The sequence below is a fragment of the Vitis vinifera genome, chromosome 6, assembly GCF_030704535.1.
Source record: "Vitis vinifera cultivar Pinot Noir 40024 chromosome 6, ASM3070453v1".
In the NCBI taxonomy this organism is placed as follows: Eukaryota; Viridiplantae; Streptophyta; class Magnoliopsida; order Vitales; family Vitaceae; genus Vitis; species Vitis vinifera.
Window position 1 is genome coordinate 24,130,773 of NC_081810.1, and position 19,187 is coordinate 24,149,959.

Genomic DNA, 19,187 nt, shown 5'->3' on the forward strand with positions numbered 1-19,187 from the left:
AATAAAAATATTTAAAATTAAAGGGAAAAAAAAAGAGTGAAGTGATAATAATTTTTTAAATATAATTAATAAGATAAATATGAAAAGTAATTAAAAATAAAAGGATAATATAAAATAAAATGGTAATATAAATTTAAAATAAAAAATAAATTGAAAATAAATAATTAAAATATATATATATTTTATTTTTAAAAAAAACTTTCAAAAAGATGGCCAAACAGTCCTAAATTTTCTCTTCAAGAATTACCTATGATTTTCATCATTAATATTTGACACCTCCGGTTTTTTGCAATAAAAGATTTTTTCCAAATCAACTTTTAAAATAAAAAATAAAGGCAAAAGCCGTGTGTGGCCATAGGGAATTCAGGCGAGAGCTCGAAACAGCGCGAATCTCGAGGATACGAGATCTATCGATTGATCATGAATTTAGGGCTTCCTCCTCAAATTTGATCTGTAAGTTATCTCGTTCGCCATTGCGACTGTTTGTTTGTTGGGAAAATTGGAAGGAAAGATAACAAAATTTTGGACTTTGTGGTTTTGACTTTTTGTTGTTCGAGATATCAAATGTTAGCTTGACTATGCCAAATAGTCGTTTCTTTTGATTCTAGGTCTCAATTTACTTTTTGGACCGAAATTTTCTCCGCAACCAAATGGAGGGTTAGGGTTGTATGGTTTGATCGTACTTCCTTTTTGCTTACATTGCCTTTTGCATTTCATTTCCTGTAAAGTTGTGTTTAATGGAATTTTATTGTGTTTTCTTGGGGCAGGTTTTCTGAGACTTTCTTGTAACCATGTCAAGACCAATGTTGCTTGTTTTTCTGTTGCTGATACTCATCATCACGTCTCAATTTGAGTGGAAACAACAACTGGTGATTGACCTAGACCCGAGTTCAAGTATTTCCCAGAAGCAACAACAGATTTCACAGAGAGAAGAAGCTGTAAAAGAGAAAGTAATGCTTCTTCTAATTTCTGTATTGTTTTTTTCTGTGAATCTTTTATTTAAGTTGCTGAGTTGCATGAACTTTTTTCTGAGTCTTAAAAATGAAATAGGTAGGTTCAGCATCATATTATATATTTGCGTGCACTAATTGTTTTATGCTTCTGGTCAGTTGGTTTAAGTTACAAATTATTGTTCTAATTTGTGTTGAATAAAATATACTTCAACTTTCTTGTGCTAGAATTTTGGCTGTAAACACAAGTACTGTACATGTTTTTTTGAAAAGATTAGGTTAACAACTTTTGGAAGAATTCCTTACAGATAAAGACCAAGCTCTTTCTTTGATCTCACCAAGAGTTTCTTCTAGTTCTCAAAGAAATTATTTTAAGTTACTGGATTGATTATACCATTCTTATGAAGGCATCCTGTTTTAGATGAGTACTGTATCAAGGTTTCTATAGTGATTTGAGTGCTATTAGATTAATCTGATACTTGTTTAAATAAGATGTACATAAAACCACTGTTTTAATCCATTTTGATCTATCATCAAGTGGTCAAAATAGAATTTTCTCCTCTTTAATGGCATTTTCTTAAGAGGCAAAAAATCATTGGAATGCAAGGTTGCACAACCCATGTATATATGTAGTCTAGGTTGCACCCTCGATAAAAGAAGAAAAAGGAAGGAACAAAAAACAAATAAAATTTTCCTCAAAGTCCATACAAAAATGAGTGAAACTGATAATTCTGACACTTAAAACGTTTAATATCCTCAGGAATATATCATTCAGCTTCAAGATAGTGGTCCCTCCCTTTCAAATGTGCACTAATTCCTTTCTGTCCAATACTCCACATCAAGAATAGAGCCACCAACTTCAAAACCCCCTTTGCTTTATCCAAAGAGCATCCCTCTCATCTCAAAAAACGCTTTTTCTTCAAATTCGGCATCACCCAATCAACCCAAAAAGTGCAAATATGAAGGCCCACAACATTCTATCAAGACAAGGATGAAGAAGATGGTTTTCAGGTTCTATGTCATTCTAACACTTCTCTTCTCTTTATTGATGCACTATTTTCCTTTTGGTGGTTATCCACATAAACATAGATGACTTTAAAGGAGCTTGTGTATGCCATGTCTTCATTTGTAAGAATTGGTTTCACTTCCCATCCTAATAGATTCTCATAGTAAAACTTTGCCAAGAATTTTTTCTTTCCTAAAATCAATCCACCTAGTGGAACCCTCCTCCCCCTACTTGTCACTTGCTATAAGTCTCTCTCAAGAAGGTGCATACATCTAACTCCTAGAAAGATGAGAATATTCTTGCAAAAAATGGTCTTCTTTCACTATTATTCCACCTGAAATAACTTGCCTGCATAGGATCTTTCTAATTTGGAGTAGCTGAAAAATCTAGTTATGTTAGATTCAAGATTTTGCCCTCCACCCACTCCAAAGATGCACTCTTTAAACATGTCCAATCTAGTTGAGTTCATTGATATTATGTTCATTGGATACACTTTGTTTTTTATAGGCAAGTAGAATATTAATTAATCGGCACTTAACAAAAGAGGGGTGTATGCTACTTTACATAGTTACAAGAGGCACCAAAAGAAATGAAAAGACAACTATTAAATGAAAAAACAAAAAAGAAAATTAGTAAAACCAACTATCCACGATTTAGACAATGAATGAATTTTGACAACATACAATTCTGCATCCCCAACCAGGCTTGAGATCACTACAAGGTAGATTTGAGGGTCTAGTTCAATTATTGATTTGAGAGTTCTTCCTCATTGAAACTCTAACCATCAAGCTCTCTCCAAATGCACCAAAACAAGCAAAAGAGAGCAACTTGCCATGCCTTTGCCACTTATCTGAATGCTAGACTTTCCTTCTCTGCAATGGCTCTTTAATTGGTTATAGAAATACCCATTGCAACCCAAAAATTGCCAATAACATATTCCACAACTACCTAGTTTGATCACATTGAATTTAAATGTGACTTGCTAATCCTCCGCCCTCCCCTACTATAATACCTAAACTAGCAAAATAAATGCACTCCATAAAACAACTCACCTCCTCCATCTCTCAATTCTGAAAATGCCTTTGAAAGCTCCATCATCCACAACGTGCCATTGTAGCATTTCTGTAAGAGGCAAAACTGAAGAATGGTGGAAAGGCCTCATTCAAATTACACTCCCTTACCCACATATGTGACTAGAACTTGGTCCTCATCCTATTCTTGACCAAAGTAGAAGTTCCAAGACAAAACTCTTCTCACACCTTCTTTCTATAACCTCATTAATCTCTTGCGAATGGATTGTCGATTATTTCACTAGATGCATCTTTCTTCCCTCTAAATGATTCCCTCACAAAAAATCTCTCTAGATCTTTTCTAAACTCCCACGTTTGTATGAATTATAAATATAGACATAAAATATATTGGGAGACTTAAGAGGGTTGTGCTCTCAATTAGGGTCAATCTCCTTGGTCAGGGCAAACACTAAGAAGTGTGGTCCCAGTAAGTGACACATGATCCTGGGTTTGAATTCTGCCACTGATGATACCATGAATTTACCCAATGCTGGTTGTTGCGGGGTGGTGAATTCCCATGGAGAGTCCTAAGGGTTTGGCCATGGAAGGCTCCTTGGTTATCAAATAAAATTAAAAAAAAAAAAAATTAGGGTCAATCTCTTTAATTAAATAAATCAGTTTCTTCTAGGAGGCTAATCTTCTTTTAAATATGTCCTAAACCAAGTCCCAAATTGTACTACCTTGCCTTCCTGAAGGCAAGCCTATTATGTATCAAGAGAGAGACCAACTCTACAACTAAACAAAGAGGCCAAACTATCTAACCTCCACCTCGCCAAGTGGAAGTATCTCACACTTCCACAAATTGATTTTAAAGCCTAACACAAGCTTGAAGCAAATCAACACCCATCTATCTCAACTATCTAAATTACTCCACACTTCCCTTTTAGAGAAACCATGTATCATCCACACAAGAGGAGATGGGAGACTTCTCTCCTTTCTTCCCTTTGTCCTTCTACCTTGAGGTCAATGATGAAGCCTCTTGCACCACCTTCGAAATAAAGCAATTGAGTGGTTCCATAATCAAGACCAAAGGATACAAAGAAACCAAGTCATGTTACATTTGCTAGGACCCAGTGTCTCATTACAGATATTTGAAAAATAAATCTACCTCACCTATATTTGTCATCCCATTTTTTCCATGATTGAAAGTAGGAACTTCCAATAAACATGATCATAGTTCCCCCATCCAATTTGCATATTGGTCCTACTCAGCTTATTTTCCTCGAATCTATGGTCTTTTTGTTGGATATGGAAGATTCTTTTACCTCTTTGAGGACATGGATTCTTCCATTATTGGAAGCCCTAAATTAGCAAATTAGATGACACATGGATTAACTAAGATAGAAACTAGATCCCATATTTTTTTCCTTCTCTTTGAAGTAGTGGAGGAATGTTGTTGATGTGGTTCTTGCTCTCTCTCTCTTTTGAAGGATTTGTAACTTCTTTATTTCAATTATAAATTTTTGTTTCACATTTAAAAAGCATTTTCATAGTAGCTGTTTTTTTTTCTACTTTTCCTGTGACATTTATGTATGTATCTTATATGTATCATTTTTATTCATTTACCTCATCTTGGTTTTTGTTTTCTTTCTTCTTCTTCTTTGACATTTATGTATCTACCCTTTTTATATCATTTTTATTCATTTACCTTATAGTCTCTACTTTTATTTATTTACCCTTTTATTTATATATCTATTTTTAAACAAGGAACCAAAGTTGGAACTTTGCCTTCCCTAATCCAACTACTTACCTCCTAAGCTAACCTTAGTGTCTAACCGATATTCAATGGATGCTAATGCGAAATCCAAGTTGGAGCCTCTCCATCTCCAAGCTAACCCTTTGCCACTTGAGGTAAGCCTCCGAAGGATAGGTTTGACCCAATTCAATGAAAGCCAATGATAGTATTCTACTCCATTTATTTTGTGTTTATTATCCTGCTTTTTTATTAATGTGGAACCAACTTGAAACCTCCCTATCTCCAACTTGACCCCTTGCTACCTAAGTTAATTATTATGGGGCTACAATGTTGCATGGATTTGGGTGCTGGTATAGGTGTTTGTGCCTTCAAGACTCTCAAATGTTAGGATATAGGGACTTGACTGAAAAGGATCTAAATAATAGGTATGGGTGCTTGGGTATGACAAAATAAAAGGGGAAAAAAATGAAAATTTAATTAGAAATCAATTAAAAGTAAACGTATCTTTGGCAAAAACTCCCCCTATTTTTTCTCTATTCCTATGTTTCTTTTTTATTACTAAATATTTGCATAAAAGTTCACTTTCCACCAAACTTCTCTCTTTGATGTAAGTATTTGCTAAGAAAGTTGAAAGTAAAAAAGGATAATTTAAAAATCAAACAACTAAATCCAAGCAAAATAGGCATGCATAACAAGGATCTCATACTCGCATCCATGACATGTCATGTTGACATGATGCTGCCTAAAATTGTAGAGTCCAAGATACCACAATTGGGCTATGTATAACTCATATTCAATGGCTGCTAGTGGGATATTTTATTCCACTAGATAATTTATGAAATAGTTACTATTGAATTTATGTTTGTAATCAAGTTAGATGAATTGGGATATTATTTTGTTTTTAATGTTTGTTAATCATCTTCTTGGAAACATCATTGTAGCCAACATCTTTGTTCCTTTCCTTCCTTTTCTTTTCAGTTATTGAATAAGCACAATAATTTACAAAAAGAACACCCAAAAGGGAGTGAACTCTCAAGCACTAAGATTATGCAAAATTCTCCCAGAAGGAAATGGAAAAAACAAGAGAAACTGAGAACAAAGCTAAATACTATGTTGACATTGCTAGAACACACGACACAATGCCAACAACACCACAACTACCCTCACTAAGGAATCCTAATGCTAGAACCATGTTCAGAAAAGGAAAAAACCATCCAAATGGTCCAACTCTTTTTAGTGTTATTTGAGTTTGTTATGATGCATAAACTATGTGACACACTATTGATGCCTAATTTCACATACTCCATTGAACCTATACACCCCGTCATATAATCCAATACGACATGTTGGATTGCAAGTAATGCGCCACCACGTGTATCGGATGACTCTTCACTCACATGATTACATTTGTTTTGCGTTACTACATGCATGCGCTGGTGCAGCTCATGTTAGGTTAAAAGACACGCTTGGCACGTGGATATCCACCTATGGCTGATGTGAGGGAGTGCAACATCGCCTTCCAATTGGAAAGATACTTACTAAGTGAGACATCGCCCTTTTGCAAGGAGGGTTGACCCTTTTAAGCTAGTGGAGGTGGTCTCACAAGGTTGGTTGACTGAAATTCCCACAAGTTGGTGTCAACCTGATTCCTTAGGGAAGGTTGGCACTGGCTTGGTCCCCCACAAGGTTGTGTTGACCTCACCCTTATAGGTGGTGTTGACCTCACCCTTCTTACAAGTGGTGTTGACCTCACCCTTCTTATAGGTGGTGTTGACCTCACCCTTCTTATAGGTGTTGACCTCACCCTTTTTATAGGTGGTGTTGACCTCACCCTTTTTATAGGTGGTATCAACACACACCCCACTCATTTCATGAAGAACAAGGGGTGCCTCGCTCAAGTATGTATTACTCCATGACCTTTCCACTTGGTCTTCAGACTCCCTCAAAGATGTCCTATTTAGGGCATGGCACCTGACGTCATTATGCCTGCATAAGTCAAGAGCAAGGCTTGGGAAGTCTTACACGGATCTAGTACACCACAATGGTGGGCTTAACCCTCCTACCCTTGAGTTCTTAAGACATGCTGAGGGTCCTGGATGAAGGTAGAGACTCATCAAGACAAGATAGATTATGTATATGCATTGAATCCATTTTGATCCATTTGAGAGGGGGGGCATGTCACCATCAAGAGACCCACCTCCATCCAATGCCACATGGCACCATGAGTATAAGGATGTTGGTACAAGCACTAGGCGATACCAGTATGTGGAGGCCTCTCATTGGTTAGCCTTACCAACCAATGAGGTTCAACATTGAGTCTCCATATAGAGGGTCTAAAGGTTTATTTTGTAAAGAACACAAGAAGAAGAGAAGTACTAAGACCACTCTTGGTTTAGGATCCCTAGGAGTCCATCTCTAAGGGTACCTCTGAGCTGCTTTTTGGTGCTCTGTCCCTAATTAGGGACCACTGACACTCACTTCCCTGCATTCTCCTCTTAGTCCTGCTTCACTTTCCCCTCAAACCTTGACGCCTCATTGTCCTTGTGGCTCACCTCCTGTCCTATTAAGAACCCTCATTGATACACCCTAAACCACATCCAGAAAGTAAGTTCTTGGAAATTATTCACTTAGGCTACCTTTGACTTTTGGTTCAGACAAGCAAACTGAATAGGATGCATGTCTTGGGATATTATATTTGTTTGCACATGTAAGGAGTTTCATATATCATTCTAGTATTTGGTAAATCATCAATTTTGAAGTCTGAACTTATGGATTTTCCCAATCGTCAAAAGTGCATTGTCATGCCATTTGATGTTACAACCAGACTAGTACAATACCTACAACCATGAGTTTCAAGATCAAATGAACATGAGTTTTGACAATTACGACAACCATGAAAAAATGAAAACTGAAATTACATGCAATTGTATGGATAACTGCATCACAACTTCTGTATATGCATCTAGAAACACCAGAAACGTAAGAAATAGTTAGAGAAGAAAATGATGGAAGCATTCATACATGTGGATCTTGATTAGCTTATTGGATTCCTCCTTGTTAAATTAAAAACTGCCATGCAACTCTTTGGACATGAGATGGATTAGATTAATTAATGAATTTAATACAAACAAAAATTGATAACAAAAGGGAAAATCTCTATGTTTAGATATATGTTGATATTAAATCATTTCAGATATCTATGATGTTAATATGTTGCTTGTAAGGTTAGAAACCCAGATTCTTAAAATCATGTTAAATTTATTTGCTATTGATTTGAACTTAAAATTTCAAGTTCTGCAATATATATATATGTGTGTGTGTGTGTGTGTGCGTGTGTGCATGTATGTATGTATTGCATAACTTGAAATTTTGAACCTTTTTCTTTATTGTTAATGGGTTGTAGGAATCAAAATCCAAATGTTATCCTATGTTAACAAAGTTCTGACACAAGCCTCTGTGTTTTCATCACTAGGATAAAGAAAACCCAGAACTGAAGGATATAGATATGGACCTGGATAACTTATCTCATTGAAGAGTAAACCAAATACTACATCTTATTTGACTTCCTTATCTTGTGAGCCAACTATAATGGTTACTTATCCTGTGTTCATAATGGATGCATATGCAAGGGAACAACTTCCTTTTTAAAAAATGCAAATAAACAAAAAGATGTCTGATGGTGATTTGGTTTGAATTTAGGGATAATAATTGCCCGAAAATACGTTGACCTCAAATACATGTATGAAGAAGTGGTTAACCAGCATGTGAGCAATGTTCCCCCATATTACAGGGATATGATGAACCTGCTGTGAAATTTCACATTGGTATATGTGCATGATTACCAGCATTTAAAGGACACATTAAAATACCTGAAAAATCTAGAAATTGAAGGAATCTTAATGCAAGGAATTTATGAACAAAAATCTTTTCTTTTTGATTTTTCATTTTGAGCTTTTGGCACCTATATTTTCCATGACGACAACTTCTATGAGTATAAAGGTCTTATTTAGAGTTACACCATAATTGTGATATCAAACTCATGCACTAATATCTTGAATACTTTGGAGAGTATTGGCTAAGGAATAAATCAATGAAAAAAGAATACCAAAAGGTGTGTTTGCTTCATTTTAGATCGACCAATGTGAAAACCTTTCCTACTTAGATGACTTGTGGAAGGGTTTAGGAAGGAGTGAGATTTCATTTAGTTTTATTAATGTAGAGGAACTGTACAATGGTTTCATGGAGAGCTAATGCTGTGGTCTTGTGAAAATGGAAGTATTAAATGGACTTGTAACTTAGAACATGCATGGTAGGGCTCTAATTATGTTGAGATTTTCAATTACAATAATTTTATATCTAGGTTAGAAACTAGCCTACTTCCTTGATAATATGTTTTTTGTTTGAATTGACTAAGCATCTGTAGGATTAGTTCTATTTTCTGGTTGTATGCATGAAAACAGTCATTATTAATGGAACAGCTCAGAATAACCACATGGAGGAAATTGTGACTTCTACAAGCCTTTTGGGGAGGCATCATGTCATTAAGGCTGAAGTGGAAGCCCTCTTGTTAGGTCTTAGATATGCACCATTGGCAGCCTATTAGTAACTTGGTTGAAGATAATTCTTCTACAAATGCCTCCTGTTTTTAGGCTGTCTGCTTTAGAACATTGTCATAATTGATGAAACAGATTAGGCTAACCACATGGAGACTGTCTCTTCTCCCCCTTTAGGGAGCCATCGTGTCACTAAGGCTGAATTGAAAGTCCTCTTGCAGGGTCCTAGATGGCTTAATCTTAAGGTTTATGAGTATCTTGCTTCAATACAATTCTTCTGTGGTTAATGTGAAGGGTGAAAAGTGGGAATCAGGACTCTTGGTTCTTACTGGCATTGGATTTGGAAGGCCATAAGTTTTTTATTGTGGTATTGGGGATAATTTCTTTTGGGTTCTTTGTTAGGCAAGTAGGAAAACAGTTTTTCAGTCAAGAGGTGGTTGACTTCAGGATACCTGATCAATGCAACTTGATGGGAAATTAGTTGGTAATTATGGTTAATGTTATGTGTTTGTTATCCACCAGAACAACACAATGCTTTGTAATTATCATATTTGCTTGTGATTGACAGTTTTTCAAATCATGCATGCATGTAAATGCATTTGTGTGGGCAAAGATAATGAATTGACTAGCCTGGGCCACAGATATTCATGGGGTGGATCCTATGAGTACGGTCCACATTAGTTGGAACCTAGACCATTATCATTTAGTTGTAGGAAGTCAAAAGTTAAAATTTCCTACTATGTAATTCCTTTTTCTAGTAATATAATGTTTGCTAGTTCATTCTAATAAAGCCTGGTAATCTATTAGTATGGCAACTTGTTTCTTTATCTCCAAGAGAGTAAAACTATATTCTGGGAAACTCATATGTTTCTTTTGGAGCCATGTGATCTAATAATCTTAATTAATTCTGTTTTGGCTGTTACTTATTGCAGATTATCTTATCACAAGAGAAGAATATTCAGGGACTGAATGAGGTCATTCGGAGTCTCCAGGAACAATTGAAACAATGCAGGAACAGTAAAGGGACAAGAAATAGCAGTGTTAGCCCTTTGAATGACAATGTTATTGAGCTTGAGAGGCAGAAGATCCTGGAGGATTAGACACAGACCTTGCAAGTCTAGTCACTGTTCTTGGTATGCGTAAGTATGAAAATGTGTATGTTTTTTCTTTCCTTGTACCACTTTCAAGTTCCTTTGCTTGTCAGTTACAAATCATTATTGGTTAACTGAAACTACTTATACTAAACCCCCCATTCCCTGTCAATAGTCATTGGTAGGTAAGGTTAGTGTTCTACAACCGCACCCTCTGCTACTGCAGCATTGACAAATTCAAACTCTTATATGGAATACGTGAGCCTGATGGCATATCCTGTCATTGAAAATTTATTATGGTATTAACTTTTGGGGGCTGCCATAAAATGATCAAAGCCATGGAGTACAAAGTAAAACATATTGCTCGTATCAATCATGAGAAGACTGTTAGTTATAAAAGAAAAAAAAAAACAATTTTTTTAATGTATCTAATTAATCATCATTGAGTTGCTCAACAGTTGAGGGGAATTCTAACCCCTGTTGCTGAGTTAAATGCTTTTGACTGAGTTCTGGTTGTCGCAACCTTCTCAATTGTCCTGGGGTTGCTGATGAGAAGGATTTATAGATTGTCACTATTATAAATGATAAATACATTTGGTCATTTTAATTTTATTTATTATTTTTAAAGAATAAAAAAATAAAAAAATATTTGGTTAAATCCCCTTCAATACATTTCATCATTTATAAAAAATAAAACATGTTCAATTTTTATTGCTAGAAAAAGTGTTTCTTAGTGTATATTGTTATTTATTGCAAAAGATTTCTTAATCATGGTCGCCTGCATGAGTGAATCCGTGGAGGTATGAATGCAAACGATGAGCGATGTGAGGCTGGTCAGTGTTGAAGCCTACAATCCTTCCACGAACCAAGATGGTGTCACGTCAATCAAGAGGGGCAGTGGAGTGAGGGTACCATAGGGCAAGTTGCTTTCGAGCAGTTCCATTTCTATTTGTTCAAAAGGGAAGTTCAGTCTCAAAGAAATAGCAGGGTTTCTTAGTTGTTCGCTCTCTAGGAGCGGGGCGTAGAACGAGGTAGTCCCTGTTCACTTCTAATATCATATCACTCAAGAACCAAGATAGATAAGTAAAGGCAGGTGACGGAGAAAGCTAGTAGCTCTGTTCGTTTCTTATGAATAGGAATCCGTGTTAAAGAGAGGATTAGAATTTGAGTCATCGGCCCATGATAAAGAGAGAATTAGAATTTGAGTCGTTGGCCCAAAAAATGGGCTGCTATGTGTGCGGGCCGCTTGCAACGTTAAGTTTGTTGAAAATTGGCACAGGTGAGACAACTCGCGGTGGCCGCCGTGGAAGTGAATTTGCAGAGGGATTTTCCAGATTGTCACGTTATTTTTCTATAAAATAGAGGTATTTTATTATTTTAGAAAATTTGGATTTTAGTGTGAGATTTGGATATGCTTCTTATTTTAATTTTTAAAAATAAAAAGTAATACAGCATAAAAGTTTAACATCCTGTCAACTTGTACTAAACATAATAAAAGCCAAGTAAAATAATACTTTTTTAAGAAAAGTATTATTGCATCCTGAGAGAATGCTATGTTTCTATTATATTGCATCTAGTAAAACGGTTAATACATAGAAACCTAAAAGATTCTTAAAAAAAAAAAAAGAAGAGATGTTTATTAATTGTAAAAGATAAAAAGACTCTCAAAAGAGAATATATGGTCCGAGAAAGAGTTAAATTAAGAAACTATTTTTTATGTATATCATCAATTATTAATTTATATTTAACAAAAAATAATTATTTTATATATTTAACTTAATATAATATTTGAGTTATTAAGTTGGGGGGCACAAGGATTTTATGATTTAGGCGAGACTAAAAAATACTTTAAAAAATAATTATGTTAAAAAAAGTTTAAATAAATTGAGATATAATTTTTTTAATACTTTGTTGTAAAATAGAAAAAAGGGGAAAAAAAAACTAGAATGCTCAAAGAAAAATAGAATGTAATTTGATTAACAAATTTCTTCTTTTATAAGAAGTTTAGGAAGATATTTACATCAATATAAATATAAATAATCATTTACAAATTCTCACAATCGAATAAATTCTTATATTTTATAACATTCCTATTCAATTATTATAAAAATATGTCTTATTAAAACATTTTTAGGAAAAACCTAGTAAAAAAAATCCTAGTGAAGGGAAAAAGTACAATACTCTAATTATAAAAAAAAAAAATCTCACTTAATTTATGGTTATATAAATTTCATAAAATTGTAAAAGAAGACATAGAAGTCCTCAAAAGACCATAAATGTCTAAGACAAATTTAATTAAAAATAAAATAAATGAGCTAAATAATGTTTTAGATTTTTTTAATAAAAATAAAATCATAAAATCTCATCCAATAATAAATTGATGATTCATAATAAATATTAAAATAAATAAAAGAAATCATGTATCATTGAAAATAAGTAAATAATCTTAACTAAAGTAGTATGATTAATAGAAAATTATTCAGATCATGACTTGAATTTTTGAACAAGCCAAACCCAACAAAAAATAAGCTCTTTCTTTTATTTGCTAAGTCTTTGACCAATATGAATATCGTTAATATTCTCATATATATTCATAACTTTTTGTTAGAGATAGTGATAATAATTGGTTATGAATGATAACATCCTATTTTAATATAGCTTTTGATTTTTCATAATTTCTAGTTATGTATAAACGCAATAGTTTTCATATTACTTTTAATATTTAACTTTTGACAGTATAAATGTAATATTTTTCATATAGCTTTTGGACTTTTAACATTTATTTTATATAACTTTAGACTATAAATAATTAAAATTTGGGTAATTAAATACTATAAGTCAATGCATAATTATAATTATCACATAAAAGAAACTATATTCAATATACTTTATCCTAATATTTGATGTAGAAATTATGAAAAATATTAATGATATTTCAAACTATTAGTTAGAGTCTCATGTTGGTAATGTATTCTAAAGTAAAAGAATAAGAAAAAATGAAGAGAGAATAAATAGAAATGCTAGAAAAATAAAATGTAATTTGATATCATCCATGACTTTTTACCATATGATAAATTCTTATATTTTATTACATACTTTAAATTTAAAAAAAAATAAAAATAATTATTTAAAACCATAACGTAAAATTTATATTTTTTTATATAAAATATTCTACTATATAAAATTTATTTATTTTAAAATCAAAGAAGGATGGACGATTCTTAAATGATGATAAAAAGAATAGTAAAAATGATGTGAAAGTGATTGTATGGTGAATATTTTTAATTAAAAAAATAAAATTATAATAAAAAAATAAGAAACCTGTGCTTTGGGCCTCCCATTTGCAAATAATATGGTTTTAAAATCCTAGGAATAGGGAATATAAGAATCAACCTTTAATGTGCAAAATAATATGAGTTTTGTACATTCTATGCTGAGACTCATTTTTATGTGCCCAAATTACCCTCACCCACTTCATGTCAACTACCATATTAACCGATTGTTTAAAAAAATGACAATTAATTAATCTATCTGAAATTTGGGTTACACACCCCACCCAAGAACCATCTCAAATTGCCCAAATCTAAAACCTTCCTTTCAAAGTTGTTGAACATTTCTCTTTTTCTCTCTCATTTTAGAAAATAAATGCTTAATCCCAAACTTCAATCTACATTTTTTTTTCCCATTTTTGGAGCAATCAAATCTACACTTCATCCTAAGAACATCCAATTAAACAACAACTTGAAAAGGTATAGTTGTGACTTTGATTCTACTACAGTAGAGCGGACTTGAACGAAAAGGTGAACTTCAAAATATTGACTCTTAAATAAGATATCTTGTCATAACTCCAACCCAAAATTTGAAAGTAATTAATTTTTATTAAATGTTCTTTAGCTCATTCAATTGAAATGGAGCACATCAACAATTTTGAAGTCATTCTTGGACATCGACTTTTGTCTGCAGTCATAAGACGATAACTTTACATGTAGATGGATTTTTGACTGCATGATCGTTGATTCGATCCGATCTTTTTTTGGTTTTGAGACTCATGAAATGAAAAATTAAAGTGATAATTTCTTTATGATGGTCGGAAGAATGTCATCTCTAGAAATTGGCTAGAAGTCCTTGAGTTTTGTAGAATTTTTTAAAGTCCAAAGCCAATCCGACACGCAACGCACCACCTTCGCATATACTCATACTATTCTCAAGCGTGTGTAAAAGAATAAATTAAAGACTTTTCCTTCCCATACAATGAACACAATTTGTAGTCATTATTCCATCCAACTTTCACCGGAATAAATCTGCATCTCCCTTCAATCTTCAATCTCAAAATACTAAAACCACCCACTTTACCTACATTCTTCTAAATCCAATCCTAGGTACCGAATCTAGATAAAGGCTACACATGCTTTCGTCCACGTTACTTCTACCACTCGAACATATTTATCTTCATATCCTCCCAAAAAGTACTAATAAAAAAAAATTAAAAAATAATTTTTTATGTTTGATTTCAACATAAAAAATAAAAAATATATAAAAATAAAATAAAATATAATAAAAATTTGATACATTTTAAAATTATTTTATCTTTACAGAAAACAAAAAAGATAAGTGAAAGAAGTTTGAAATAATATAAAATAATTTATTGATTTTAAATCTATTTTTTTTTTCTTTATATTTTATTTCTCTCGCATTTTCTAGAACCAAACATAGCCTTAATTTTATTATGATTCAGTTATTCATTATCCTAATGAGTCTAATAAGTTGAACTAGTAGATGACATTATCTCAAAATTAAGCTAACAATTGAATTATCAAAGAATGGACCATGAATTTATATTACTATTATTATTGTATGACCTAAAAAAAGTCTTCTCACAATAATTAGAAGTATAATATAGATAAAAGAAAAATAATTGTATTGTAATTGTATAACCATGATAACAATAATTATTGTATGACCTAAAAAAATATCTTCTCATAATAATTAGAAGTATAATATAAATAAAAGAAAAATAATCCTATTATAATTGTACAATAAAAAAATGTTAACTTGCAAAATTCTATCAAATTATGGCTCTTTTGTAATCTAAATATGGGCTATTCTTTAAATCCTTTATTATATTTATACTAGTTAAATAGTCATAGATATTCTAGATTATTCCACAATTTTCATGAATAGAAAATTAACAAAATTTGTAAAATATTTTACACATGTCCTATTTCTATTCAATAATAATAAAATAATTAAATAACAATTAAAACAAAATAAATAAATAAATAAAAGAAAACTAAATATTAAGTCAAAAACTTGTAAGAGTAGTTTGTTCTCCTTAATTTTTTTTTTTTTATCAAAGGTTTTCTCCTCTACCTTAAGATTTCAATTTTTTTTTCCTTAAAATAGACCCTTAAATTGATTTCCTATATATATACTAAAAATTTCTATGCCTAAAAATCTTACTCACGTCCTTAACCAATTCTCAAGATTTCAAAAACTCTGTTTTTCCCACTCCACTTGCCTTCTTCACTTTTATTAATTTTCAAAATCTCAGATATCTTCTTTTTTCCCTTAAAAAAAAAAAAAAGATTTTTCATAAAATTTAAATTCTATCCTTTCTCACACCAATCTAAGGCCTTCTTAGGTTAGTATTCAAAATTTTTTTCCTCTCTCTCTCTTTCTATATTGTAAGGGTTATAACATATTTGGGGTCTACATTAGGTCATCCAAATGCCCATAAAACATGTTGTGATAGACGTTGAGGGGGTTTTTTCTTTCTACCTTTTTGCAAAGTTGACACTATGTGCACTAAAGAAAAATGATCGTTTACTCTTATTGCAAGAAAAGTGGTTATTTCTTCAAAATAGTTATAGCTAGATAACCTACAACACCCCCTTAAAGTTATCTATCTTAACTTGACGCCTTGATGATACATCTACTCCATGGGTTTGAAATGGATTTCATACATTTCAATGGTGAAATTAGTTCCACCTTCAATCATTTTGAGATTGGTTTGAGCGTCTTAGTTTTGTGGTAGGAGCTAGAGGCTTGTTAAGGAGAGGTTGACACATATCAAACTTGTTTTGATTAGAGTGAGAGGGATGAAGGATCATTGTGTCTTTATGACATGTGTTATCTCTAAAGGCTTCCACATAGTGGCAGAGCTAGGAAATAAGTTAGAAGGGGAGAGGGGATCATGATTTAGGTATTTATTTCATTGGACAAAATGAGAAACAAATTGCTTATTCGCCTATGTGGTAACTATAGAATTCATGTTATATCCTCAAGAAAGGGATTATTGAATCCCAATTTTTACTAAAAATTTGGGAAGGGGAGGGGAAAGGTGATGTGTGAGGGCGTGAGCACTTGCTTCCTCCAAGACATGCTTTGGCTTTGTTTTTGCTTCCACATCATCTTTAAACAATTAATATGAGAGGTTATTGGACTAGACACAAAATAGTATAGTGTGAAACATGAGTCTATGAATGCTCAAGCTTCTGCATGAGAATCATCTCCTAGATAATACGACATTTGGCTTCTTCATAGATGAATATCGTCTGTTGACGAATACCAAATTAAATTGAGCAATGAGAGAGACATAACAAAACTTTATGTTACTCATTCCCTCATTAGAAAACCAACATGTTATAGCATAAGGCCCTACATAAAGGAAAAAAGACGATTTATTTTTTCTAGACACAACTCTCAGTGTAGTTTGTGGGAATCAAGAACTAAAGGCCTAATTCAAACAATGATTTCTAAAGAATGATTAGGGGGTATGCTGATGACTATGGGGGAAAAGAAGCTACAACTTGAGAAGAAATTGAGCAAGCAATAGGTAGAACATAAGATTTTAAAATTTGATAGTAGAGATTTATCAGAATTTATTTTTGGATAAAATACTCTCATGAGAATTTTAAATTTTTCATGTTGATATTATCCTATTACACTAAGTTTTCAATTAGGAAATAAATACTTTTGTAAATTCTTAAAGTAGATAATTTATTTAGCAAGGTAATTATTAAAGTTTTAAAATGTTCTTAATTAATTCAAAAAGATTAAGTGGGAGAGGGCTCTGAGCAAGCCCATGGATTTCATGGTTGAGCTCATCTTAATTTGGGTTCATTGCCACCCCACTAGTAGATTGGGCCTTAGGAATAAAGGGATATGAACTCTTCAATTGGAAGAGACTAGACATATTTGTAGTAGGAAAACACCACATTGATGGGGTTTTTTACCTGGTGACACTAATGTTAAGGACAATGCTTATATACTTAACTTGGATAGAAAGTGATCAAATCACTTACTACAATCCCACTTGCATAGTCTAAGGGTCACATTTTAAGGTATACTGATCTTGACTTAAGTACTTTCTAATATTAAGGCATAGAGATTAATCTAAGAAGGTCTTTAACTAATAATAAGGTCATGACCCACTCATTGTAAGCTTGATTCTTATGATATTAGGATACCTTACAAAAGGATATGTAGTTCTAAGAGCTCTATATTTTTTATTTAAATCATGCCTAATTATTCTTTTGGATTAAAAAACAATCTAGATATAGTAACTAAATGTAGAGAAATTAGTTTAGGTAGAGCTAGTTATTCCTTATGAACTAATCTAGTAGGAAGAAAGAGTGGTACATCAAAGGTGACATGAGACGAATCAAAAAACCAAATGTCTCATACTTGGATCTTTGGATAATGTGTTGTAATAGCAACATATGTCTATTACTATAGACTTTGGCGTTCTCTTTCAATTCTACAAAGGACATTTGGTGATAAGGGCTAGTTAACTTAGACAAGTGACTCTTAGAACTATTATGAGTACTAGAGTTCATATGATCTTAAAGGCTTTGTGAGTTTCATTTGGAATGACTAACAGGTGTCTCAAAGATCACAAGGGTGTTCATATGGAAGTCAAACATTCTTCAGGTTCTTCTACTAAGAAGAAGAAAAAGAACACTAAAAAAAAAAAAAAAAAGTTTACAAGAAAGAATAAGAGAGCAAACTCAAGCGTAAGTGATTCCTTTGTGCCCCTCTAGGACACTAGAAAAAGATTGCTCATATTACTTAAGGAAAAAATAAAGTATACATCATTTTCTTATTGTTAAATATATGATGGTAGATTTCACTAATTATGGTAGATAAATTTTAGGTCTACTATCTACAAGTTTTTACAAGGTTTTCAACAAATGAGAAGGTTACATGATGAGATTGTACTTATCTTAACTTCAGTTGTAAGGTTAGCTATTCAGATCAAATGTTATGCTAGGATTGACTCAACCTAGATAACCTTTGCAAAAAAATTAATTGTCTCACCAACTATGCTATGATGCACTTATATATACTAGTGAGTGTCCACATGCGAAGTACATGAATCAACATGAAAAAAGTTTGATAAAGAAAGAAGTATATAAGTGCAAACCCTCCATTTTGCTTTCATAGCAAATGCTTTTCATCATACTTGGCTTCCCTCGCCTTGCATCTTCATGTAGTGTGTGCACTTAGGATTCCCCTTCTACTTAGCTCTTCATCACGCTCTTTGGTGGTCTGTTCGATACTTAGCTTTGACATTGACTCTTGGGATACTTTTGGATACCTTTTAGAGAGAGTTTTTGGGTCTACAACATAACTTAGAGGTTCTCCCAAAGTTTCAACGCGTTTGGAGCTCTTACGGGCTTCATCGGCATATTAGGTCAAATCGGTCTTTGTGAATCAATTTAATCAATTCCCTTGACCGGTTGATTGGGTTTTTGAGTTTTTAACCTCATTTCGATTGCCTTTTTATCTTGCCTTTTTTGTTCTTCTTTGGGGGTTCCCA

The 19,187-nt window shown here is 32.8% G+C and overlaps 1 protein-coding gene across 2 annotated transcripts; it reads left to right on the top strand.

Annotated features, from left to right (window-relative positions):
* The first annotated feature begins 212 nt into the window (after window positions 1-212).
* On the top strand, window positions 213-10,538 carry LOC100243239 (uncharacterized). 2 transcript variants are annotated; one of them, XM_002272127.4, is made up of 3 exons: window positions 213-453; window positions 768-950; window positions 10,208-10,538. In XM_002272127.4, exons 2-3 carry the CDS (start codon window positions 792-794, stop codon window positions 10,373-10,375), a joined length of 327 nt encoding a protein of 108 aa, XP_002272163.1. In that variant the 5' UTR covers window positions 213-453; window positions 768-791; the 3' UTR covers window positions 10,376-10,538. The 2 variants fall into 2 exon arrangements, with proteins under 2 accessions (XP_002272163.1, XP_059593657.1); XM_059737674.1 differs by lacking the exon at window positions 213-453 and adding an exon at window positions 549-671.
* Window positions 10,539-19,187: the final 8,649 nt, after the last annotated feature.

What these genes read in the sequence shown, in the direction of transcription:
- LOC100243239 (XM_002272127.4), top strand. Translation starts at nt 792, where the DNA reads ATGTCAAGACCAATGTTGCTTGTTTTTCTGTTGCTGATACTCATCATC. An exon ending in AAGAAGCTGTAAAAGAGAAA is followed by an intron (nt 951 to 10,207) that starts GTAATGCTTCTT and finishes TACTTATTGCAG; the next exon opens with ATTATCTTATCACAAGAGAA.